General features: G+C 39.5%; 4 protein-coding genes across 5 annotated transcripts in view; 3 read left to right on the top strand and 1 right to left on the bottom strand.

Moving 5' to 3' along the window:
- Window positions 1-1,192: 1,192 nt before the first annotated feature.
- Window positions 1,193-8,798, top strand: rpl30 (ribosomal protein L30). Of its 2 annotated transcripts, none has more exons than XM_070547409.1 (5): window positions 1,193-1,290; window positions 1,393-1,441; window positions 1,810-1,955; window positions 3,575-3,705; window positions 8,693-8,798. In XM_070547409.1, the coding sequence occupies exons 2-5, from the start codon at window positions 1,421-1,423 to the stop codon at window positions 8,743-8,745; spliced, it is 351 nt and encodes a 116-aa protein (XP_070403510.1). In that variant the 5' UTR covers window positions 1,193-1,290; window positions 1,393-1,420; the 3' UTR covers window positions 8,746-8,798. The 2 variants fall into 2 exon arrangements, with proteins under 2 accessions (XP_070403510.1, XP_070403511.1); XM_070547410.1 differs by having other exon boundaries at window positions 1,270-1,295.
- Window positions 8,799-13,407: 4,609 nt separating this feature from the next.
- LOC139064211 (non-selective voltage-gated ion channel VDAC1-like) lies at window positions 13,408-15,546 on the bottom strand. The gene is made up of 3 exons (XM_070547262.1): window positions 14,749-15,546; window positions 14,417-14,644; window positions 13,408-13,926 (listed from the first exon to the last, which is right to left on the bottom strand). Exons 2-3 carry the CDS (start codon window positions 14,569-14,571, stop codon window positions 13,728-13,730), a joined length of 354 nt encoding a protein of 117 aa, XP_070403363.1. The 5' UTR covers window positions 14,572-14,644; window positions 14,749-15,546; the 3' UTR covers window positions 13,408-13,727.
- A 192-nt stretch (window positions 15,547-15,738) lies between these two features.
- Window positions 15,739-21,072, top strand: LOC107394668 (golgin subfamily A member 6-like protein 22). The gene has a single exon (XM_054743616.2). It carries the CDS (start codon window positions 16,142-16,144, stop codon window positions 18,305-18,307), a length of 2,166 nt encoding a protein of 721 aa, XP_054599591.2. The 5' UTR covers window positions 15,739-16,141; the 3' UTR covers window positions 18,308-21,072.
- A 1,626-nt stretch (window positions 21,073-22,698) lies between these two features.
- Window positions 22,699-27,624, top strand: part of jarid2b (jumonji and AT-rich interaction domain containing 2b) — a 346,573-nt gene continuing 341,647 nt past the window's right edge. The window contains exon 1 of the mRNA XM_070547377.1: window positions 22,699-22,835. The gene's annotated coding sequence lies outside the window, so the exon portion shown is untranslated. The remainder of the gene's footprint in view (window positions 22,836-27,624) is intronic.

The raw sequence follows: 27,624 nt of genomic DNA, 5'->3' as shown, positions 1-27,624 counted from the left end.
GCAATCAAAACAGACTTAAAACGAATCAGAAGCACATTCATCAGAAACTATTGATTGTAATTGTAACATCCAGCTGGTATGAAGGCAGGCTCATTTAAAGTGAACACGTGCAGTGTTGTGTCTCCTTTCTGGCCAGATGTTGAATAGATGTTGAAAGGTCAGACTGTACCTGACCATTGCTGGATGTTACACAATGAATTATTGAAGGTATAATGGAAGGTAGTAAGCTTCAATGATTTTTGTAGCTCATTCCAGTCGTTGGAAGCAGCAAACTGGAATGAGGAGTGGTGTGAAGGTGTGAGCTTTGGGAATAACCATAGTGATTATGTTACTGGAACGTAAATTGTGCTGGTTGTTGGAAGTGATGAGTAATGAGCAAAGATATGATGAGGTTTTACCGATAATTGTTTTGTATATGAATTGATACCAATGTACCAACCCGCGGGAATGGAGTGATGGCCAGTTAACGAGTGAGTACAGATCAGTAGTGATAGGGGCACCAGTGACGAAACGGATTGCTAAGTGATAAATGACATCGAGTTTATGAAGAGGTTTTTTGGAAGCAGTCCTATCAATGATGTCACCGTAATCTAATATGGGAAGGATTGTCATTTTGACCAAGGTTTGCTTTGCAGAATGAGTAAAAGGATGACCTGTTGTGGTAGGATGTTGGTCATTGGATGCTAGACCAGCATCCCATTCTGGACCAGCATATCGTATGCTGGTCCACCAGCTAAACCATAACCACAACATACCATATGTTGGTCTACGAGAGGCCCTCGCCCTCCCTCCTCTGGCCACCATGTGTCTGCTGCCACAGATCTGCTACTGTTGGGCAGACGGCTCTCCTCTCTGACTCATCTGAGCTCAGCCCAGTGTTTGTTTACTTATGTTCTCAAGTATATTGTGTGTGCTTGTGGATATGTCGCTGGGTTTGGGGGAGAATATGTGGGGTCTTTTTAATCTGTAAAGCACTTTGAGTTACATGTTTTGTTTGAAAAGCGTTTTATAAATAAAGTTTGATTGATTGAATGATAAAATTATAAAAATTAAGTTGATTCGCGTTATTTACATGACTAAACACTACCTTCTGTGTATTCCGATTACGGTAACTGTATTAAACTCTTACTTATGTAAACGCACTAATGTTTAAAAATGTGTTTAATGTTTTAAAATTTCATTTTTAGGCGTTCTGCGCAGTAGCCATGTGCGCAGGTTCACCGACGGAATCTGGCGCAAAGCATCACGGGACTTCCTTTCTCTCCGAGGCCATATTGGAGTAAACTCACAGTAAGGCGAGCTCCGAGTTTTGTAATTTAAATGTTTTATTTTCTGTGCATTTGTGACAACCCAGAGCAACAACAGCCCTCTCTCGTGTCTTTGTGTCTGTAGGTTGGCCGGCACGGACTAAACCGCAAACATGGTGGCCGCTAAGAAGACGGTGAGTAGCATTAGCTCGAGCCGGAGCGCACGCGCTGCTTCAGGGCCGAACTGGTGCTTCACGTGGAAGGCTTTTATCATCGGGGCCTGCTGGCTAGCGCTGTAGCATATCACTTTACCGTACCTATTCCAAACATTAAGATATGTTTTGCTGCGTACTTTATGTTTTGGAGCAATTGTGAGATCGTTTTTTTTTTACTGTTTTGCTAATTTCAAAACGCGTGGAGCTTAGTTCGGATGACAATGATGCTAGTTTGATAAGGAGTAAAATGACAACAGCGTGGGGACGAGTGTCCTAAATCTTTGTGAGGTTCATTTTAGATTATCTTATCTGATCTTGACTCCAGCTGTTGGTTTGTGTTTGCTCAGAAAAAGTCCCTGGAGTCCATAAACTCTCGCCTCCAGCTGGTGATGAAGAGTGGGAAGTACGTCCTGGGCTACAAACAGTCCCAGAAGATGATCCGTCAGGGAAAAGCCAAGCTGGTTATTCTGGCCAACAACTGCCCTGCCCTCAGGTCTGTGAAATCACGATTATAAAAGTAACGAATTACTGGGGAAAGTAACTTACGTTACTTTTAAAATAAAGATATGCAAAAAAATGGATTCCTTATTACTAAATTAAACTTAAGTATAATTAAAATTAATAAAAATATGTCAGTTTATTATGAAACTGAATAATTTAAATAAATGGGCACTTAAAAGAAGCAACTACAAACAGGAAATATTGCACTAAACTATTTGAATGTCATTGAGTGTGATGTGAAACAAGACCATACTCACATAAAATGTATAATTGCTAATAGAAGATCTGTATTTTTGTCTGTATGACAGAGGTGGATCTACATGAGCTTGCTTTCAGATTCAGATTTTACACAACTGATGTGAAAAAGCACTTTGCAGTCTTTTGCATGTAAACTAGGTATAATTGCTTGGTTTTATTAGCAGTTCTACTGAAAATCCAGTAACGGCAAATCTGTATAAAATTATGCTAGAATAAACCGAAATCTAATCCAGGACTTTTTTACACCCAAACTATGAAGTAGTGGCGCTGGGTGGTAAAGAAACGATTAGTACGCACCATCGCTGCATTAGTAATGAAAATGATGTAATGTAAAGGAAGTAATTTAATTACACGTTACTGGAAAACAAGTTATTTTAATGATCTTACATGCATCACTGTAAACATTAGGGCTGTCCAACCCTGGTCAAGGGCTCCTATCCAGCATATCTTAGTAATGTTCCTTGATTCAACAGGTTTCTGCATAGCTTAATGGCCTGTTGAACAGATGATGCAAGTCGGGTGCAGGAGCAGGCTAACAACTAAAACATGTTGGACAAATCCCTGGTGTACATGAAAAACCTACTCTGGAGATTTCATGTTGGTGCACTTCCTGTTCTGAGCTCCGGTGCAGATCCGACCTCACCTGCTCTAGCATGTCCGACCCTGCGTCTTTACATAAATAAAATGTCTCTAGCAAACCAAATTGACTAGTGAAACAAGGAATTTGAAAATATCAAAACATTTATTAGAGGATGTCCTTTAACATAACTAAAGGGATGTTAACTTCATTCGGTAAGAACGAAAGGAAAGCTGTAGAGGACAGTTGTGAGAGCAGCCATGTCTGGTTTAGAGACCGTGTCCATGAGGAAGACAGGAGATGGAACTGGAGGTTGCAGAGGTGTAGAGGATGGATAAGACCAGGAATGAGTCCATCAGAAGAACGGCTCATGTTAGATGTTTATTTAGAGAGGACAAACTGAGCTGGTTTTGACAGGTCCAGAGGAGAGACGATGGGTAGAAGGATGCTGAGGATGGAGCAATCAGACAGGAGGCTGAGAAGAAAACCATAAAGGAAATTTATGGATGTTGTGAAAGAGAATATGAAGTTAGTTGGTGTGATGCTAGAGGAGGCAGCAGATGGGACAAAATGGAGACAGATGATTGGCTGTGAAAACCCCTGAAGGGAAATACCCAAATGTAAAGATACTTGTTAGAATTATTTACACAAGCTGACTATTTTCTAGTCTGTTTTGTTGTCCGTAGTTATTTTTACACGCCACATTTGAATATTCTGAATTTGCATTTATTACAGCCTCTTTGAATAAAACCTAACTTTGTCTCTCTAATGATTAGGAAATCTGAGATCGAGTACTACGCCATGCTGGCAAAGACTGGCGTTCACCACTACAGTGGAAACAACATTGAGCTTGGAACAGCCTGTGGAAAGTACTACAGGGTGTGCACGCTGGCGATTATTGACCCCGGTGAGTAGTTATGTTCTGCTGTGCTGCTGATTCAAAGTCAGCATGGCTTTCGATATAATGTACCAACCAGACATTCATCCTAATCACTGAATCTGTTAAACTGAGCACAAGTGCTGATCGATCACCCGTTTTAGGTTGGCTTTGGTCCTTGTTAGGCCCACTCACCTAATGGCGCTTTCACACCTGGGCCAACATAGGCTGCACTGGGTAGCTTTTAAAGTTTCACATCTATATTTATTGGTGTTCAACCAGTCGGTTTATTGGCCTTCTTCAGGTTATCTGCGGAGTCTTAAAGTATTAAAAGGTGATAAATCAATTTTGGAAAAATGAAGACCCTTAAAAAGTATTAAAAAATCTTATCACGACTTTATAAAGTCATAAATTTAGAGATTTTTTTCTGAATTAGATAGCCAACAGTTTGTTTTGGTTTTATTTTTTAACGAACCGAGGGAGCATAAATTTTTTTTTTTAAAATACTACGCTGTTGTGGGTGCGTTAGTAATTTTTCTCAGAGCACCAGGGCGGACGGGGTGGAAGCTCAAAAGTGCAAAGAACGCTCTGGTGTTCCCGTCTCATATTGCGAACGCACCTAAATGTTAAGACGGAAGAGAATATTGGTGAACGTGAGCGCACAACGAGAATGGGAAAGTGCAAGTTTGCAGCGTCCTGGCTGGATATCCCGGATCTCAAAGAATGGCTGCAGCCAGTCGAGGGGAACGTGAGGGAGGCATACTGTACGATATGCAAGAAGAAAATAAGTATCGTGTCAACATAAACTCCTTAAAGTCGCACATGTGTTGTGATAGCTGCCGAGAGCGGCAGCTATCCATCGCTAGCTTCTGTGGAAATCGGGTTGAACCACCACAGCATAGTCCCAACATCGCTCCACCATGGACAGTCACACCTAGAGCTGGGCTGTCTGCTTCCTCATCTTCTGCAGCCGATATCAGAGTGGCTCTGGGCAGCACAGCGACGCTGCATGCTGAGGTGTTATGGTGTCTCCACACAGCGGAAAAACACCATTCCCTGAACTCAAATGAAAACTTGGCTGAAGTTTTCGAGGCCATGTTTCCAGATTCGGACATCGCGAAGTCGTTCACTTGTGGCAAGGACAAAACTGGATACATGCGATTCGTGTTAGCACCACACTTCAAGCAGGAGCTCGTCGACACCATCAACAAGGCTGGCCAGTTTGTGTTAATGTCTGACGAGTCGCTCAACCAGTCAACAGAAACCAAACAGCTGGATGTCCACATTCGATTCTGGGAGGATGACCGTGTCCAATCCAGGTACCTCCTGCTGTGGAAAGTCAGCACAAATGTTCAGTGAAAACTTTAAAAAGCTGCTTAAACCTTCATTATTTTACAGTGGGCCTGTCTATATTTATAAAATCAGTTGATGGTTTAAAGTAACTGTAGCTAAAGTTACTCAGAGTCACAGTAGAAGGTCCAGCCTGAGTTGAGCTGACGTAACTGGAGAGGAACTTAGAAACAGCATTAAACCTTTTGCTGTTTGCTTGTTCAAGTTTCAGTCAAATAGAATATATAAGACATCAATTATATAATAATTGTATGTATATTTAAGTCATGTTAGAGATAAAAGACAGAAAATATTAAAAAAATACATTTTAACTTTATCTGGTTACACTGAAGCTTCACGTCCCACAGTGAGTAGTCTCTGTCCCACATGTGGTGAGTTGGGATCTGGTCATCCTACTTTAGAATGATTACAGTCATTTGGAATATTTTCAGATGTTTTTATGTTTGGTGTTTTGTGAATTAATTTCATAATAATAGTTTATTATATGATGTTCCCTAATCATTATCTGATTAGTTATTTCGGTTTATTATATTTAGCTCTCTTGAAGAGTAGGACTGGTAGAAAATTGCATTTTGCAAAAACATCACATAAAGAAATTTTTTTAAAATATTCTCAATAAAATTCAATTCAATTCAAGTTTATTTATAAAGCGCCAAATCACGACAAGAGTCGTCTCAAGGCACTTCACATAATAAACATTCCAATTCAGGTCAGTTCATTAAGCCAATCAGAAATAATGTTTCCTATATAAGGAACCCAGCAAACTGCATCAAGTCACTGACTAAAATAAAAGTATATAAATGTCAGAGGTCACTACAAAACCCACTGTAGAATAGATGCACATCTGCAGCACGTAAGGACCTTGTTTGGGGGGAGTTATTTTAGTTGTCACTTTTTTCACAGCCTCGGAGTTCGTGGGAATGAAAAATAGATGCATGTAAACTAAAAATATGTATATTTTGTTCTTCTATGCGCGCGGTTTGCATTTTTGTACCACGTGGCTTTACGTATTATTGCTAAAGCCTCGCTGTCCCGGATGTGACGTAACCCAACATGAAGTGGAAAACGAAGCGATGCAGTATTTAAAAACAATATGAGTGTTTAACAGTTGATTAGTTCTTTGCGATAGTCTTAATTTTATTTTTACAAGGTCTTAAAAAGTCTTGAATTTAATTTTGAGATTCCTGCACATACCCTGTTCTTACCAAGGCGATCTGCTTCAGGATGAACAGGTCCAACTCGCCCACTACCAACTGATTGGCCGGCTCAAATACACGCCTACTGTTAGGCGGAGCTTCCGACTGGCGGATAGAATCAACCAGTGGGAGCGTCCTGCATGCGTGATTTATCATCATAGTGGATACTGAGAGGTAAACGTCGCCTCTGACTGAAGCTGCGGCAGTTCTGTCTCTCCTCACTACTGTGAGAAGCACACACGGTAGCGCTGCCGTGCCTTGAGCTGCAAGGCCGTCTCCTTTTGCTTCGCGCACATGCTCAGAGATTGGGAAGTGTGTGTGGGAACAAACCCTTACCGGGTCGGTGCGAGATCCGGACGGACGACGCCCAGATGGTTACATATTGTAATTATATTCTGAGTATAGGTGTAACCCTTTAAGGCGACGGGCCTCGCTGGTTCTGTAGAGACGAGCAGTGGTCCTCAGTCCCTTTAATGCAGGGCCTGCAGACTCTTCACGGAGTGGTAGAGTTGGGCGTCGAGTGGAACCGGTTCCAACTGTTAGTTTTTCCTGGAATCGTTCAATTTTATTTAGATTCCTAGAATGCTGACCGGAAGAGGAATCCGCGGCCGACCTCCGTGGAAAATAAACGTAATCTGCTAATTGTGATCAACGCTTTTCAGAGCTGATCACACCGGCTGTCTGTGTGCAGCACCGAGTCCCCCCCTCCCCCCACCGCAGCGGCCAAATATAAACGAACGCGTCTGCCGAACTTTTACTTCGTAATGTAAACTTTAACTCCTGCAGCGAAAAATGCGACGTAGAGGAAAACTGTTAAAATACGTCAACACGGTGGATTTAATAGAAGCTTTAAAGAACAAACTCTGGACGGTGTGAGGTGTTTGTCTCGCTGCAGGAATAAAAACACACGGAGCATCAGCAGTTAGACGCAGCCGCTCACTAACACTCTTGTGTGTGTTTGTGTGTGTGTGTGTGTGTGAGCGCGTCAGAAGGCTGAACATTAACCTGTAGAACAGGGGTGCTCATTTCGTCGATCGCAATGGTAGCGTGGGTAGATCTCATGAGAAATGATGTCAGCCTATCAGCCATCCTGTAACTTGATTGATATAAATGGCAGCCAGTCAGTTTTTACATCACCGCTTCAAAAAGAATCCAATATAGTCTATAAAAGTGATCTAAACTGGCCGCCGTCAGAGGATTGGGTTCTATTTTTACCGCTAGACACGTCCGCTAGCCATGTCCGTAAATAACACAGGGCTAGGCAGGAAATCACACACACTTTCACTACTTCAAAATAAAAGTATTTCAAAGATCCGACTTCTTATTTATATAGATTACGTCTATACGTGTGACCTCACAAATTATTTACTCACAAGCATGGTTTGAGATGAGCAGTGGTGTGTTTTTCATTGATTTAACCTGGCAGTGGAGAGGAACAACATTATACGAGATGTCAAACATGATATATTTTTCTTCCGGCCATAGATCACTGCGCGTGCGCAAAACGGCGCACAACAGCAGCAAAACTAGCAAGCTAGACAGCAAGTAATATTCCATTTTTAGCACGCGGTTCTCTTCAGAAAGGTAAAATGAGTGGCCTTTGTAAAAATGTTTTGTAGTAGGGTAGATCATTTTGGCTTGGTCATTTTTTAACTAGCTCGCAAGCTGAAAAAGTGTGAGCACCCCTGCTGTAGAATAATTAAAAGTCATCATGCTAGAGCAGCTTTCTCTGTGGTGGACCACACCAGCTTCTGTCACAGTAAATAATTATTATTATAATAATAATAATAATAATAAATCACACACAAAGTTGTGAACATTTTAATTTCCTTTCTGAACTGTTTCTGTTGATGTTTAAAATCTGTTAGATTGTTACTGACAGCAGCTACGTTTAGGTTTCACTTCCTGTTCTGACTGAATGCTGCTGCAGCATGGAGGTGTAGTTCTCAGTCATCCTGGACGTGATCATCCTGAGAGTTTTAGCTGAAAACAGCTGCACGTTCCTGGATATGTTGGAGACATTTAGCCTCTCATCCCAGAGGCTTCTTCCAGACTTTGGTTGTGGTCAGAAACAAACACACTGGTTGTGCTGCAAGTCTTTTTCTTTTTTTCTACAAAACTTGTTTTTGTCCAAATGAAGGTGATGTTGTTGTTCATAGAATTAAAATTCATGTTGAAGTTAAGATTATTTCATCTAGTAGGACCTGTGGTTAGCTGGCTCATGTAAAGCATGTCATGTCTTGGAAGAATCGGAATCGAAATTGGGAATCGGAATCTTTCAAAATCAAGCAATGCCCAACACTGCTGATTGGTGGCTTTGTTAAGTTTAACCCAATAAAGATTTGCCTGAAAGAGCGAAGCCGATACAAAATAAAACTTAACAACTTTTATCCTCCTAATGCCAGCATTTATTTAAAGGGCTGTAGAAATGTGACCTCTCCACTGACCTTTCTCATTTCTTTCCTCCTCAGGCGATTCTGACATCATCAGGAGCATGCCAGATCAGCAGCAGCAGGCTCAGTGAAGATGACCCCCCCAAACACACATTGTTAGAAATAAAAAAATTAAAGAACTTCAGAGTTTTTGTGTGATTTAATATAATTGGTGTGCCGAGTCTGTAGACTCGTCTAGCCTTAGAAAATATGGGTTTTGGATATATAAGTTACAGTTGGCATAATATTTTAACACTTTGCTCTCTGGTGGGGCTTAATTATTCATTTTCATCAGAGTTTTAACCAGATTCTCCTGCAGATTTTTAAATTTATAAAAATAATTCAACAGAAAAGACTTGTCAAGTCGGTCAGCCAGAAGAAATCCTGGATGTTGCATCAGTTCAGAATCCCTGCTTATATAACCACTGGCTTTTTGTTGGCTGTGGGAAGAGGCACCTTTTATGCCACATGTTAATGAAAAATGACCTGAGCGACACAGCTGATGTTTGCAGTTGTTGAGTATGTAAACATGGTTAATTTGCAGACTGCCTTAAATGTGGCTTCATGTTTTCATATAGTCATCGTCGAGCCGTCGGGCTGCTGCAGCTGGTGGGGCTGATGGGCAGAGTCGCAGGAAAACGAGATAAAACCTTCAGCTGCTGCTGCAGCACATGAAACTTCACTGTCTTAGATGCAAGAAGTTAAGGCTTGTGAAGAATTTTAAAATTAAGACGCACTGAAAACCCTAAAATGCTTAACTTTACTATCAATGAGTAAAATAGTAACTAGTAATAAATTGATGGTGCTTTTAAACATGAAAGTGACGAAAAGCTTCAAGCAGCTGGGCGTGACCAGTTTGGCCCAGTTTTTCCACTCGCATCCCTAAGCCGTTTTATGAATTCCCAATTAAACTGAATGAAATCTTCTCGGGCAAACATTCAAAAAACGAGGGCAGATCTGAAGAGGCTCTGCAATGAGATGGGATTTAACGGGTGTGAGCAATCTGATCCATAAATAGAAACAAAGCCTCCTCTGGGGCCAGATGTGCCGTCAAAATACTAATGTCATCTTGTACGGTTTAAAAAAATGGTTTTGAATGTGGAATTGTTGAGTTAATGAATTTTTCATAATTTGGGAGGAAAAACCAGAATATAAAAAAAACTCAACTTACATTTAATTTAATTGTGTAAGATTTTAAATGAAAACACTGAGACTAAGCTCTAGTGAATGCGATGCTGCCACTGACGAGCATATTAGAAGAGACTGAATTTGACCCACTTTTTATTATGTCTTTTGTCCTGTTTGCACCGTCTGGTTTTCTATCTGATGCTGGATCATTTCAGCCTTTACTGTGATGTTGAAACAATTATTTGTTTTCCTTAACGTTTTATCCACAAATTCCAGGACTTGGTCAACAGCATGACTATCCTGTTTTGGGAATCTTTATAGACATTTTTCTTATGACATTGGACCATGATTACTCGGTAGCAAAGTTTAGTTCTGCATTAGTTTAATAATCATCCGACTTGTAAGTAAAATAAGAGGAGCATGTATTGCCTCGCTGCAGCGTTTTTATGTTTACAGCCTGATTTTGAGTATTTTTGTCAAGAAAATGAGAACTCATTGCAATGAAATTAAGTCCTGTTTAGCAACAAACTCGTTTCAGTTTTTTTTTTAAATAAAAGAACCTAAGAAACGTCAGATGTGTACTTGTTATAAATCTTGTTGCATTTATCACACTGTTAGGCAGATTTTTTTTTTATCTTGTTGACTTTTGGGGGTATCTTAATTATAAAGCCATCTTATGTCTTCACTTTAGTAGGACAGCAAGTCACCCCCAAATCAACTTTTTTTTTCTGATAAACTACATAAATGCATGTCTAATTGTGCTGCAGATATGTGTAGTCAATAGTTTTGCACTTTAGTGCATTTTAGTTAAAATTTAAAATTTCTGTCTAAAACTGTCAGTGTTGAGCCGTTGTCAGGTGAAAACTGCGCTGCAGTTGAATTTAAGTCTGCAATCTATTGGCTAAGAGGTGCCCTAGAATGTTAGCTGGTACCATATGATGTCACGATGTGAGCCTGTGTGTGTGTGTATTTGTTAGTGGCGCCGCCCTCTCAGTCTGCTAGGCAACAGCATTGCATTTGTTGCAACAGGAAGTGGGAGTGGAGTAATAGTCTGGTAAGGGGTGACTTGCTCTTTAAGGCTGTTTACAAGTTAGGACACATCTCTCATCTGATTAAATGTGATTTTATTCAAAGTTGATTATGATTCAGACCTATTTTTCAGCGGTTTCCATTTTTGTCGAAGACAATTTAATTCAAGTTTATTTATATAACACAAAATCATGACGAGTTGTTTCAAGGCACTTCACAAAGTAAACGTTCCAGATCAGACCTGCAGCACACAGCTGAGCTAGGTAAGGCTCATGTTTATCTTATGTACTCTCCTTTAATAAGATAACCTCATTGCTTGAGAGTCAACAGATATAAAGGAAGTCCAACAGCGTGATAAATGTAACAAGATTTTATTATTAGTTCACATTTGACGTTTTTTCTTTTTTTTAAACAAACACACATAAAAAATATTTAGCAAAACAGGACAAAATGGTTATGATGGCGTCAAGTTCCCATTTTCTTTACAAAACTCTCCAAAACAGCTGTTTTGCTGGTGGACAGTAGACAGTTTGCTGCTAAATGAAATGGCCAATGAAGAGCCCTTCTAGCCAATCCGAGACGAGAAAGGCGGGATCTTCCTTGGACAAAACGCTATTTGACTTTGTGTGGAAAAATAGAATTCATAATTTGAAGAAGACAGTTGTGAACTGATATGCAGGGTCGTTGCTAGCTATTTTGGTGCCCTAAGCACAAAGGCTTTGTGGTGGTGCCCCCCCCCCCCCACCCCAAAAAAAAGAAAAAAACAACACAGCATGTGCAAGCCCTTCACCTTAAATTCTCTTTAATTCTCTTGTATACACAAACTGCTTATTATTTCCAAAAAGTAGGATGGATACTTACATAATATAACATACTCAACACAGGAACTCCATGCTGTTATTATTTAGAACTATGTAACAGGTCCACACAACACAAGCACCGGTTGTGGCACATGTGTTTCTCCAATGATAACCCTTCTCCTCCTTGAATGTACTTGTTTATTGAACCTGCATTCAAACACAAAAGATAATTTGTCATATTCATTCTATAGTAAGATAAAAGTTTTAAACCATGGTAAATACTGCAATAGATTATTTATAGCTTTATATTGGCTTATAAATCACTGGCATGTGACATGACTAAATTCAAAACTATTTAACCTTTATTAAGGACTAGAGAGGCACAATATACACATTTTATACACAACTAGAAAATTCTGAATATTTTTTTTCTTCAAATTATACCATCATCAGCTGATGTTCCCCTTGGCCTGTAAATGTTTATGAAATATATATTAACATAGAGCAAATACCTAATTTGAAAATAGGTTTGTCTAATTTTTCATATTAAATCTCAGTTTTTTTTATCTTTTATTTCATTCACAATGTATAAAATAAACACAAACAAATACAGGATACATTAACATATTGAAAAAAAACATTTGAATGAAAAGTTATATAGCCTATAGGCCACATAGGCTATTTAATAATGATATAAATCATGTCCATAGTTAACTCATGATTAATCACAAACAGCCGCTTATTTGAAAATAAAAGTTCTTACTTTACCTCGACGGTGTTTTTGTCCTTCCTGTTTTTGTGATATTGATCAAGTATTTGGGTGGACAAATATGATTCATTTGTTTATTTCTGTTTCAAAACAGCACCAATGGGCCTATCTGACCTCACAGAGTAAACTTTATTTTACTTGAGAAAAATGTTTTAAGATGAACTTATTAAAGCAAAAAAATCTTCAAACTCTTCAAGGTTTATTTTTAGATGAACAACCTTTAACACTGTTCAGACTTAGTTTTTGATACAAGTCACATGAACAGGCTGAATAAAAGGATTTTTCCCTTTGTTGCATTTAACTATTTCTTCTTGATAGAAGTGCTGATTCTGAAGAGAATAACTGCATTTGGGAAGATGACGACTTGCTACGTTTTTTCTCCAGCAGTAAAAAAGCTCTAAAGCTTCTGAGTTTGTCTCCCTCTCAGCCTCTCTCACTCAGCTACTAATGAACGCCCGGTAGGCAGGGCCAGATTAACACTTTGTTGTACCCTGGGCAACAATATTCAAGGGCCCCATCATCACGACCCAAGGATCACCATAATATGGTCACATACAGAATATTTTACTGTAATATGCAGTAAATATACTCAATACTTGAATGTCTGATGTCACGTAACCCGCCCAGAGTAACCTTTGACCCACCTCGTGTGGACTGACCAATGAGGAGAGGGTCTTAACTTGAGGCCCTCTCTTCATTGGTCAGTCTGCATGAGACTGACTCTCAACTGACATTCAGTCGTAGGCAGCGAAGCGTCTCTGTGCAGTGCAAAAGCCCGGGTGGACACTTTGTTTAATGTAGGGTGACCATATTTCCATTTCCTAAAAGAGGACAGGGGATCTGTGCCTATGACGTCACACTATGGCAATGCCACACAAACCACGTTGGGACCCATTTTTTGTAAGAACTAAATTAATATCAGATTCTGCCAATAAAAGGGCTCTAAAACAATTCATATGTGAATATTTAGCATATTTATTGCAAAATCTAATTTTTTCTACTTTAGTGCTGCAACAAGGTTTTATTAATAAGAAATTATTAAACCTTTTGTTTTACTACATGTATATATTATTTTTTCATAAGCTTGCGTTTGGTGCCCCTCCCCCGGCGTGGTGCCCTACGCGCTGTGCGTGGTGTGCGCGCCGGCACTGGTCCGTCCATTACGGCCCAGTAAGCAGCCAGTCACACTAAGGGGCTCGGCTACAAGGGGAATTTACCACTAATGTCATGAACAGGCCAGAAATAGCAAAGGGTTTTTTTACTTGAATGAAGTTGAAGCTTTTCATGGAACCAACACACCAATAGATGTACAAACTGTGGTGCACTTTAATACAACTTGTTAACAGGGTTAGGGGTGGACTGCATCGCCATGTGACTTCGAAGACAAACTGCTCACAGAGAAAGATGCATCAGGATCCATTTGATACTTGGCAGCGATTCCAATGCGGGTGTTGCTGTTTCCAGCAGTCCAGGCCAGGTTCACAGCTGTCTCCAGCTTTTCATCCACCTTCTGGTAGATGGAACCACCAAACTCCGTGCCATAATTTCTGTGAAACACAGCCGTTTGTGACTAATGTCACTGGATTATGATACAGATATGTCATTTGGAATGATCATGCAAGCTTAAAATGTATATGTGAAGCCCCAAAATCTTAGAATGTGCATATCGGTCCTGCTTCCATCAGTGATGGCACATCCAATTGAAGTGTACAGTGCCTGATGAAAAGCCTACGTTAACCTTTGACCTCACATAACCGCTTCCGTTGCAGACTGTTACCTGGGGGCACAGCAGGAACAAGCCCCATCCCTTACGCTCTCCGTCTGACACCACACCCCTCTGTACTTTCACAGAAAACCACTTCTATCTCCTATTATCACTATGAAAAGTTAAAAAAAAAAACCTGGCATTTAACAGAAAGCTGAACAGGCAGCAAGAAGAAACTTCAAACCAAAGTTATAGAAAAGCCTGTATGCAGTTTTAAAATGCATCATGTATCGTACACGTGTGTGCTGGTGGTTGAACATGCTGCATCTTACACATTTGTATGCAGCTGGAACTCATCGGTCTTGGATCCAGCGGCTAAGTTGCTCTGGGTGATCTTGTTCCTGCCGGCCTCAAAGGTCGGCTGGTAACCGGCGAGCCAGCACTCGTAGCCTGCCACGCCAGCGCCGTGAGTGGCTGTACCGTTCATGTCATAGTTGATGTCGCAGCCCAGGTTGATGTGTTCACACTTGTAGCCTGTCTTGAACTTGCCACCTTTCTTGCTGGTTCGGGGTACAAAAGAACAAAAAAACAAAACTCAAACTTTCACGATAATGTAGTTCAAGGATGGAATCGCCGTTAGAATAGTTGTGACTATAGTCATTACCCGGTATTTGGAGAGAAAGAGGACTCAAACGTAAGCTTCAGCCCTTTAGTCAACTTGTGGACAAAAGGAATGAAGTCAAAACTGAGACTGTGTCACAGTGTAGACGGTCAGTTAAACACTTTTCCCACTTCAAAACTGAAGACTGAGCTCATGTTGTCCAGAGGTTTAATGATGATGAAAAAAAAGTTTAACTAAAAAAAACTGATACAAGGCATTAGATCATATTCTATAGACACTTATCTGGTGTTCATCACAGCAAAGCAAAGCAAAATAGCCTAGCATGCAAGTAATAAGTGACACATTCAGTGTAGATTTCTATATAACCCAAATGCAATCACTAACCTCAGAGCTCAAAACAAAAATAAAATAGAAAAACAAGTAAATAATATTAATCCATTTTAAAAATCCATACTGACGACGCAACCAGAAAAAAACAAAATGTAGACTTTCCTGAAAACAACACAAGCAAATCCTGACTGCTTAAGCAGGAGTGTTTACAGTTGGGAGTTGTCCACTGCACTGTAGTATAAAACTCACCACTAGATGGCAGCAGTCTGTAGTGCGTTCATACAGGGTTTTGTCCGTAAATTACAGACCATAATCCACTTTTTAGTTCTTTTCTCACAGAGTTTAGTAAAAATGATTTGTTTACCTGACATGTTTCAGCTACTAGCTAAACAAATCATGTTTATTAAACTGTGTCAGAAAAGCACAAAAAAAGATGGCAGCAGTGTCTAACATGGCAATTTTCACCTTGCATAACATTAGCATAACTAGCTATGACTTTTAACATTTTCTAATACATCACATAAGCCTTTTAAAATACTCTTTATTCAAAACAAAACACAACTAAACTAATAAGTAGAAATATGAGTTATAAAAATTATATATAATTAAATCTATATCTTATAAATAATTTTTTAATTTCTATCAGTACGAGGCACTGTTTACTTTTGTAAAGGGTATTGTGCACAACGGAACTTTAACCCTTCAAAGTAAGAGTCTCAAGAAATCACTCGTTCCTCATAAACAACTAAAGTTTTTAAACTAAGTTAGTCTCAAAATCCAGTTGTCAGATAATAATGAGAGAACACGTTTAACAAAACAATATATAAGCCTAAGGTCTTTTGAGATGCGTGCTTTATGTTTCAGACTCTTACTGTGAAAAGTTATGCGTTCCAATGCAGACGCTGCTGCGCTGCTGCGCTGCTGCTTGTGGTCTCCGTTAGGGGGCGTGGCTTATATAAAGGGCTCAGTGACGTCATACACACAGTATTAAAGAGCGTCTCCTAGAGAACACATCTCAGAAGAGAAGAGGTCTTACATTCGCCGATAGCTTATCTGCACACATATTAATCATTCTTAAGACATTTAAATCACAGAAAAAGCATCAATGGAGACCATAATTTACCAGGAAGACATAAACTGGCTGAACAACCTTTTGACCGCAGAAAACCATGAGCGATGCCAAGATGCCAAGGTATATTTTTTTGAAACTATCAAAAAAATGAGTCAAGCGTCACAAGTGGTCATTAAGGCTTTTGAGGACGAACAAAAGTCCCACAATGAAACCAAGAAAAATTATGAGCAGACTACTGAAACACTGAAAGAGAAAGACTTTCTCATAATTTCTCTTCAGGAAGGCATCGCGACAGCAGAAGCGAAGGTTTTAGCCGCTGAAAAACTGGCAAACGATTACAAACAGATGTTTCTTGAAGAACAAACGGCTCATCAAGAAATGAGAAGATCTTACAAGGAAACAGTGAACACTTTGATTGAAAACAACGATTGTCTGAAGGTTTCATTGAAGGAACTGAGTGAATCAAATCAAACCAGTGATCGCAGTCCAAAACAAGTGGAAGAGAATTTTCAGCAGGAACTAGAAACAGCAAAAAGCTCTAAATTAGATCCAAAAGATTTAATCATTAGTAATCTGCAATCTCAGAACAAAGCGCTCTGTGTTCAGATTCAGCACAGCACATCCGACGTTAGAAAGGGCCTTGAAGAAACACGAAAGGGTGTCATGAGAGATTTCCAGGAGCTGAATGCTTTCTGTCTGGGCCTTGAAGAACATTTTCAAATTGGGGTTGCAAGCTACAAGCAACAGGTAGAATTTTTAGAGCAGGAACTAGAAAAAGAGAAAGCATCTCATGCTAAGACGCGGGAAACACAACAAAATATTATTCTCACTATTCAGGCACAGCACGACGCAATCCGTCTTCAAACGATTAAGGCTGCCCAGGAGATGGGACGGCAGTTTGAACAAAAAATACGTCAATTAGAAGAGAATCTGGAGCAGAAAGACGTTTTGTATCAAAGCCTCGATGATAGATATAGAGCTGAGCTTTCAGATGTCAAACAGCTGATGGAAAATTTAAACCAGGAGTTAGAAGAGGAAAAACAAATTCGTAAAGAAAGAGAAGACATTATTTTTACTATTCAGGCAGAGAAAGAAGATCTCTGTTCCCAAATGCAGCAGCAGACATCTGATTTGAACAAATTGTACGACGAAACAACGAGAAATTTTATGAGGCAACTCGAGGAGAAAGACGTTTTGTATCAAAGCCTCGAACAAAAGTGTGAAACTCAGCTTTCAGAGCGCCATCAGCTGATTGAGAGTTTGAAGCATGAGTTGGACACAAAACGTCAACAACATTTCGACGCACTCCAGGAAATTCAGGCACAGCGCGACGCGACCCGTCTTCAAACGATTAAGGCTGTCCAGGAGCTGGGATGGCAGTTCGAACAAAAAATACGTCAATTAGAAGAGAATCTGGAGCAGAAAGACGTTTTGTATCAAAGCCTCGACGATAAGTATAGAGCTGAGCTTTCAGAGAGCCGTCAGCAAGTAGAACATTTACACCAGGAATTAGAGAAGGAAGCGAAAGCTCGTAAAGAAAACGAGGAAATGATTAGGATTGTTCAGGATGAAAAGGTAGAGCTTTATAATCAGATGGAGGACAAAGCACGAGCTATAGAAAGACAGTTTGAAACAGAAAAGATGAATTTTATGAAAGATCTCGAGCAGAAAGACGTTTTATATCAGGACCTCGAACAAAATTATAAGAGTGAGCTTTCAGAGAGCCGTCGGCAAGTAGAAAATTTACAAAGGGAGTTAAAGAAAGAAAGGAAACTTTGTAAAGAAAAAGAGGAAATGATTTGGATTGTTCAGGATGAAAAAGTAGAGCTTTATAATCAGATGGAGGACAAAGCACGAGCTATGGAAAGACAGTTTGAAACAGAAAAGAGAAATTTTATGAAAGATCTGGAGGAGAGAGAGGCTTCTTGTCAGGACCTCGAGAAAAAGTATAAAACTGAGGTTTTTAATAGTAAACGGCAGATCGAAAGTTTACAACAGGAGATGGAAAAAGAACGTGAGGAAGCAGCACAAACTATTTTAACTATTCAGTCTGAAAAAGAGGCGCTTAGAGTCCAGATGGAACAGCAGTTAGACGTAGAGAAGAGCAAACTTCAGGAAGAACTGAACAAAGGAGAAGGTTTATACCGGGACCTTAGAAAAAAGTATATGGAGCTGTTCTTTGTAGCAGCACATCTATAGATGCCACGCGTCAGCCTGAGGAAGTCTGCAGCCGCGGACGAAACGTAGCGGAAAAACAGGTAACGAAACTGTTTCTGTGTTTTAAACAAAGAACGACAGCATGGGGTTATAGATACCACGTTCTGCAGTGGATGCACACACGTTCTCACTTAGGTCGAGTCCGATATGCTCCCACGGCTGAGTCTAAATGCTCATTTCTTAAATTTAGTTGGTTTATTATAGTTTTTAGATGCATTTTTAGTTCATTAGTGATAAGATCAATAATCAAACTGTTAGTTTTTAGTTTGTTTTTAGATAATTACAAAATAAGAGAACTTCCATCAAGGGTGACTAAATCACGCCCCTTCCCTGACACACATCACCACCTAGTCGTCTGTAAATTTAAAAAAATGACCACACAAGGATTACGTCACAGAAAACACACCTCCACATCATTTCTGTGTGTCCTTGTGCTGCGTGGGGGTTTTCTCTGGGAGCTCCAGTTCACCCCCGACCCAAAATCCTAACATCTTGTTACCCTGGTGGATCTGCTCAGCTTTTCAGCAATCAACATTCAAACTGTATTTTGGAAAGAGATGCATTTATCTAGTTACTGCTGGCTCTAATATTAATTAAGGGACCTGCCAGCATCTGACAGAGCCCTTATATTGTTCACTGGAGCAGCGTGCTCCCCCACAACCAACAGTTTTCTAAGCAATCCAATTCAAAAATCTTTCCTCATGCCTCTGACATATTTTCAGAGCTTTGATCATCGTTACAATTCAAATATAAATTCATTTTTAAGTCAAATTTGGCCTGTTTTCCCAAACAGCAGGCTTCCCACCATAGGTTTGGTGGGTTTCAGCTGGGAGCTGACGTGTGAGGACTCCCTCCCACCCAAACTACTAGCTGGGGCCCTTCCTGTGCTGGCGCCATTTATTCTGGAAATTGTCAACAGCAGCCTTTCGACTGGAGTGATTCCAACCACCTTCAAAAATGCAGTCGTACATCCACTACTGAAAAAACCTGGCCCAGATCATACTGACCTTTCTAATCATCGTCCGATTTCCAAACCCCCGTTTTTATCCAAGATTATTGAGAAAGTAGTCCACACTCAGCTTTCCAATTACTTGGGAGATCAAAGCCTCCTTGACCACTTTTAGTCTGGCTTTAGGCCTCACCACAGCACAGAAACTGCACACCTTCGTGTATTAAATGATATCCTGGTGGCAACTGATACTGGTTCCCATGTCCTGTTACTCCTGGACCTCTGCTGCCTTCGACACAGTGGACCATGACATCCTACTTAGGAGGCTGGAGTTGTGGGTGGGGGTGAAAGGGACCCCACTTCACTGGTTCAGGTCCTATTTGTCAGATAGGCAATTTAGTGTTCACATTGACAAATTTTCCTCTCCATCTACCCCACTTCGCCGGGGTGTGCCTCAGGGTTCGATTCTGGGGCCACTTCTGTTCTCAATTTACTTACTGCCATTGGGGATGATTTTAGCAAACCTTGGAATAAGTTATCACCTTTACGCTGATGACTGCCAGATTTATTTGGCTTTAAGTAAACCTGACTTGACACACCTTCTCGTTGACTGTATTACTGCGGTTAAATGCTGGCTGTCGGAGAACTTCCCTTGCCTTAACGAAAACAAGACCGACGCCATTCTCTTTAATCCAATAAATCCAAAGCATGCACCTGGTGACTTCCTATCTACCATTTTTAAATTTCAAATCTTGTGTAACCAGTCTGGGAGTGAAACTTGTCTCTGATCTGTCAGTGAGTTCACAAATTAATGCTACAGTCAGTTCTTGTTTTTTTCAACTACGTCGCATCTCACGTTTAAAGTCAATAGTCAAACGACCACAGCTGGAGTCTGTTGTTCACGCCTTTGTCACCTCACGTTTAGACTATGCCAACTCAGTACTTATTGGTGTCAGTGTCGCAGCAATTGAGCGTCTTCAGAGAGTACAGAATGCGGCGGCTAGCTTCCTGACAAACACCCGTGGACGCTGTCACATTTCACCTGTCCTTGCACGCTTGCACTGGCTGCCTGTTAAATATTGCATCCAGTTTAAGGTTTTGACCTTTGTTTACAACATCCTGAATGGTCAAGCCCCTGCTTATCTGTCAGAACTGCTTAAGCCTTATGCTCCAACCAGAAACCTGAGATCGGCAGATCTCTTGCTTTTGTACATCCCAAAAAAGAGGTATAAATCTCGTGGGGAGCGGGCCTTTGCGTTCGCTGCTCCTAAACTTTGGAATGCTCTCCCCCTTAGTGTTCGACAGGCCCCAGAACTGGGTCGGTTCAAGTCTGTACTGAAGGCCTACTTCTATCATTTAGCTTTTGATCAGTGACCAAGCTTTTATTTTTTTAATGTTTTTATTGTTTTTATTGTGACTCTGTTTTTAACTGTAGTATGTTTCTTTTAAATTTTTAGGTTATTCCTTTTATCTCCTATATGATTTTTATCTTGTTTTTATCTTGGGGTTTCTCCTTTTTATTACTACTGTACAGCATTTTGGTCAGCTGTCATGCTGTTTTTAAATGTGCTTTATAAATAAACCTGGTATGGTGTCCCAGCAGAGACCTGATGTGTGTCCCAGCTGGGAGCTGATTCGTGACTCAGGCTCAGTTGATAAAACTCTGTCGATTAAGAGGCCCACACAGGTGTCTTCAGCTATATGATATCATCTGTTGATGATGTCAGAATTATTAATTAATTAATTAATTAATTAAATTACGTTTGAAGCAATTGTGACAATGAATGAAAAGATTAAATGGGGAAGAAAAAATAAATAAATATTTATATATAAACAAAATAAAAAAACAATTAATTCAACAAAACACAAAAAACGTATTGTCAAAAACAAACACACTATTAAAATACTATTTAACTATTGAACTCAAATAATTAATGAAGATTTGAAAATTACTAATTGACACCCTTGAATATAACAATACTGTGTACTTTTCATTAATTGCTGATCTTTTGAATTTACTCGAAGTAAAATGTTCAAAACAGAACTTATAAAAAAATGTGGTTAGCTTTTTTTTAAAGAAATTTTTTTTCACTCTGCGATCTTTTATGATCCTTATTTTCCAGATAATTTTAGTTTGTTTGCTTTCCCCTTAATTTAATGCAACTTTGACAATTTATATAAAAAAATAATTAAGGCCTCGATTGTAAAAACAATAAATAACACATTCATTTATCATTAAATTACATATCTTTTAACATAACTGTCATCAACAAATTTGCTCCATTTCATCTCTGCTTCCTGCGCTGGCTTATCTACAGAAGTATATGCATTTGCAACCTACAGATTGGTGATCACACATGCAATAGGAAAGAGTCGCATAGACTTGCTTTGTCCTTCTGTGGAAAAAACTGTTTTGCAGCTTTAGTTTAATGTGCAAGATTTCACAGAACAGATGTGTGGTTTAAATTTAGGAAAAAAGCCAAACCCAAAAGTGTTTCCTTTAGCAAGTGAAAAGTGCACAATAAACACAACCTGATGCAACCAACTGCTTACAAGTTAAAGGCTTTTGGCTTTTTTAAGGTGTTGAAAGTCGTGTTGTTTTAATTTAAAAATCAAAATTACAACATTTCACTAAAATAATAAAAAACTAAATCACCTCCTGATCTGAAACTTCATCAAAATAATCTAATATTAAGAAATTCGAAAATATTATGTATGAAGTAGAATTTTTTTTAAAAAGACGTCTGAAAGCTCTTGTGTGAGATTTGGGTGATTTTCCTTAGTCAGTTAATTTTTTCCCCCCAGTGACATAAAAGAAAATCTTAAACTGCCTGCAATTTAGCACTTCGCCATATATACATGTATATACATGTATATATATGTATATATATATATATATGTATATACATATATGTATACATATATATACACACACATATATATATATATATGTGTGTGTGTATATATATGTATACATATATGTATATACATATATATATATGTGTATACATATATGTATATACATGTATATATATGTATATATATATATATATGTATATACATATATGTATACATATATATACACACACACATATATATATATATATATATATACATACACACATATATACATATATATATACATATATATATATATACATACACACACATATATATATATATATATATATATATATATATATATATATATATATATATATATATATATATATATATACACACGTATATATATACATATTGTAACTGCAGTTGCTGTTTATTTCTTCATTTATTTATTTTCCCATTTGTAAGACACTGGGTTGGTTGTGTTTCCTGTAATTTTATTTTGAAAAGCTACATGAGCTGCTCTGCCAGCCACACCCTTGATTTGATGGATACAAGCCAGGTGTGGGGAACACACAGAACCTGGATGAAGTGCTGACAAGCAGACAGCTAATGGACTGCTAAAGAACTAACTAGTAAAAGGACTTAAAGGAAACTAGTAAAAGGACTTAAAGGAAGATGGATTCCCTTTGTGTTTTAAGCAAAACAGCCAACGAGGTATTTATTTGTCTTTATTTTATTGCACATTATTGTATATGTTTTAATTGTACTATCCTGTATTTAGTTTCACGGTTTAAGGGAGGTCTAAAGAAAGGAGGACAGAAGAGGGCCACAATGAAAAGACGTCCAATAAACCCGTAAAAGAAATCACTTGCGTCTGTGTTGCTTGGAGGGAATCACACACATGTATGTATATATATATATATATATATATATATATATATATATATATATATATATATATATTAGGGTTGAAACGATTCCTCGAGTACCTCGAATAATTCGAGTACAAAAAATCCTCGAGTCAAATTCTCTGCCTCGAGGATTCGTTTAATTCATATTTAATTAATTCGTGGCTTTGCAGTCGCCCGTGGTCATGTTTCACCCGGACTGAAATAAGTGACGCACATGCCCACTGGACTGCACACGCGAGTAGCGAATGTAAGTTAACTTTCTCTTAAGCCATGGCGGACAACGTGGACCCCGGTGGAGTGCGAAAAAGACAGAAAATGTCAAGGTGTGGGACCATTTTTCCACGTCGTTAGGCGGAAAACGTACTCCAGTGTAAATACTGTAAAATGGATTGAGCCTACCACAACACCACATCCTCCATGCTGCTGCTGCAGCACCTGTAAATGTCTCTTCTGCAAGCGGACTCGGAGCCTCTACAAGATAATGCTTTTTAGCCTGTATTTCTATATATTCTGCGGACACTGTGCGACTTTTTCGTTGTAGCACTCAGTTTCAGCTCACACCGTAAGTCTGGTAGCAACACGTCGGACTTAAAATGTGCTAAAAAATAGCTGTTTTACACAAAACGTTGGACTTTTTATTGTGTTATTGATGTTTGTTGTCCTTCGGGATTGCTGCAGGAGGACATGGGTATTTATGAGAGGAAAACGAAAGAAAGTAAATAAATGTTTTGTGATCAGTATAATTTGACAAAACCACGGCAAACATGCTTTCTCGACAATCCTTGTTATTGTGTGAGAAAAAAGTGTTGAAATCAAAACGGACGTGTGTTAATAGGGAACAGCTGGCGAGCTGTTTGCGCATGCACCGGGAGCGGTTTTGGTGCTGTTTGGGCCGCAGCCGCTCGCAGCGCTACTTGAACAGTTATCCTCCTAGTTTTTGTCTGGCTTGCAGGCTAGCAGATTCTCGCACGAGGGGAAAATCGGCTCAGGTTGTGTACTTATTTTTTGCACAGCCATTTGTTTACTGTGAAGTGCTGAAGTTTTGAAAACTAATTTTGAATAAAACTTTAAGAATAACTGGCAATTGCTTGCTCATTTTAACAGGTCTTTCATAATTATAACATGCTATTTGATATAATGGTTTACAAATACAAAAGGGTAATTTATTAGAGTACTCGATTACAAAAATATTCGATAGCTGCAGCCCTAATATATATATATATATATATATATATATATATATATATATATATATATATATATATATATATATATATATATATATATGTGTGTGTGTGTATATATATATGTATATATATATATATATATATATATATGTGTGTGTGTGTATATGTGTATGTATATATATTTATACATACACACACACACACACACACATATATATATATATATAATATGGTGCAAAAGTTTATGTCAGTACTTCAACTTAGACTGAGAGACCATCTAAAGGGTCAGAGACCCTCTGCAGGTGTTCTGGATACATTTAGAGTGTCTAGATTTAACCTTTTCACAATATTTTAATTGAGATTTTCAACTTGGGGTTTTCATACGCAGAAAGCCATAATCATCACCATACTCGGATACTTTTTCTACCAAAAATCATAGAATGCTGGGGTACCCCTCAACCCCCTTAATTCAATTCAGTTCAATTCAATTCAAAAATACTTTATTAATCCCAGAGGGAAATAGACTTGCTGTAATCTGATCAGAAATCTCAGATTAGAATAACAGATGCTTCCAAAAAAATAACATTTGTTACTGGTTTGTTTATTTCAATAGAAATAAAATGTTTATATTCTAAATGTGATAATCAGCTGCTTCCATTTTTACTTTACAGTTTTTCTCAATTGTTTACACACATTTTCTGAAAGCATTCCTCATATTCTCAGAAGTCTACACACAAATCCAAAAATACACACACAATGGGCAATACCCCTCAATTAACCTACAAAATTAAACTTCACATTCAAAACAATTATTTCCCCTCAAAATGTGATTTTGTTGTCAAATGACACACAAACCATCATATGAATAGACATTTATAAGAACCAGCAGAACACTTATGTGCTCAATGTTAAACATTATGATGAATGGAAAACACGTCTTCTCCATTCATCATAATGACTAAAGCCTTTTTGGTTCAGTTTACTACAGACAGTATATACATGCATGTGTTGTTATTTCAGAACAGGGTTTCCCTTACATAGGCGTAGCCGTGGCGGCCCGCCAATGCTGAAATCCCACCGCCACGCTTACAAGATCCCAAGTTTTTTTGTTTTTGTTGGCGCTGTTTCCCGAAGAAGCGGCGGGAACTACTATGTTGTCACCTGTGATAACAGCAAGGAGGAGCAGGCAGGGCAAGGTGAAGTTACAGCATAAGTTAGAGTTTAAAATTAAAGCTGCAAGCAGCGTCGTTCGGCCCTCGCAGCGAAGCTGCTCGCCCTCCTTCCACACCCCCTCCGCTCCATCCCCGACGCTGTCCAAACCCAGCTCCGCGCTTCTCCATCCTGGCAGGCAGCCGGGGGCACCAGGGCAAGTCTGGCGGAACAGAAAGTCAACCACCCCGACACCAGAAACCGTGAACGGTCTCCTCGTCCACACCTCACCCTGACTCAGCATCCCATCTGAGCCCACCATTACATGTCTCACCACTAGGAGATACTCTATCTTTACCACACTGGTGATGTGATGTTCAGTCTCGGGCAAATCGGAGGCTGTTTGTGGAAGGTACAGTCAAACGTAAGGTCACAGCGTCACGCCAGAAATCGCCATGGCATCAAAGCCCCTCCCCTTCTGAAAAGCTATCAGATCTGAATGGTCATTACAACATCATGAAGACAGTGCATGACCTTAGTGTCATGTTGACTAAATTAGAGGGGACAAATATGGGCATTTCACCATAAAACAGTAGACTTCCTGTAGTCAGGGGGCGGGGCTTAGGTGATGTCAGCTGTCCACATTGTCACTGTCTTCAGATGTGGTCAGTGATCACACAGACAAAGTTTGAAATTGATCTGATCATGCACATGGGAGTTATTAAGTCAAGTAACGTATTGGAGACTGGTCAAAGTTTGAGGCTTAGCCACGCCCACACCTTTATACTTATTTAAAATCCGACAGTTGAATTTTTTACTCTATGTCTTAAGAGTATATAGCAGGAGTTTGAAGGTGATCAGTGGGAAGGACGACGAGACATCATTCTCCTAATAACGTGTGCGAAAACCACTAAATTGCGTACTTGGACCAAAATGGCCGACCTCCTGTGCGATATTGCACTTGGCTCCAAGAGACTTTTTTGTAGGTCCTGAGACACCACATTAGTGTGCCAAATTTCGTGATCCTCAGTCAAAGCGTGGCTTGGGGCTGACAGTTTTAATGGTCCTAGGGGGCGCTTTTTCAGAAAATAGGCCACGCCCACAAACTTCAGCTGTCCAATTCTATTAGGGGTCAGAGTAAGATCACTCATCAGAAATTGTGTGGTGATGTCACAATGATTGAAGAAATGAGAGACAAACGTATTTCCATGGCGTGATGGCGAATTTCGCCATGCTCCCAAAGCCCCGCCTTTATTCGAAACCTGCCAGTACTATAGATCAAGTGACCTGAACTTGTCTGCTGCTATTTGCCAGTGATTGCTGGTGATTGGTTAAAAGGACTCCAATAGGGAGCTGTGAAAAAAAGAGTGGCGTGGCGACAGGTCAAAGTTTGAGGCTTAGCCACGCCCACACCTTTATACTTATTTAAAATCCGACAGTTGAATTTTTTCATCTATGTCTTAAGAGTGTATAGCAGAAGTTAGAAGGCGATCGGTGAAAAGGGTGATGGTGCAACACTCTCCAAACAACGTGTCGAAAAACCACTAAATGAGTACTTGGACCAAAATGGCCGACTTCCTGTGCGACTTTGCGCTTGGCTCCAAGAGACTTTTTTGTAGGTCCTGAGACACCACATTAGTGTACCAAATTTCGTACTCCTCAGTCAAAGCATGGCTTGGGGCTGACAGTTTTAATGGTCCTAGGGGGCGCTATTTCAGAAAACAGGCCACGCCCACCGGATGTTCACATCAGATTCTTTTGGGGGCCGAACTAGGATCACTCCCAAGAAGTGTCGTGGCGATATCTCTAGAAATGGCGAAATGGAAGGCAAACATAAGGCCACGTCGGTACGCCTGACTTCGCCGCGCCACCACAGCCCCGCCTTCTGCAGAAAACTCCCATAAAGTGACACGAAGCAACCCCAACTTGTCTTCAGTTATCTGCTACAAGTTTGGGATGATTATTTGAAAGGGCGAATTTTTGAAAATTTCCCAGTAAAACTTGACCTTTTAAGTCCTGAGGGGGCGGGGCTTATGTGACATCATCAATCGACAATTCATTTGTCTTCGGGGGGCGATGACGATTGTCCATAGAAAGTTACTTTAACTGTAATTCTTTCATTTATGAAATTATAGCAATTAGAAGTTTTTTGGCGAGTGCTCGAAATTTGAGGCCTGGCCCCGCCCCTTCAGTATTTACGAAAAGTCAATTTTTTTGTCTCATTTGAATCGTCCATCGCTTCTGTTCGATCTCGCA

Source organism: Nothobranchius furzeri, chromosome 19, assembly GCF_043380555.1.
Source record: "Nothobranchius furzeri strain GRZ-AD chromosome 19, NfurGRZ-RIMD1, whole genome shotgun sequence".
NCBI classification, from domain to species: domain Eukaryota; kingdom Metazoa; phylum Chordata; class Actinopteri; order Cyprinodontiformes; family Nothobranchiidae; genus Nothobranchius; species Nothobranchius furzeri.
This window is presented reverse-complemented; position numbering and strand designations above follow the sequence as displayed.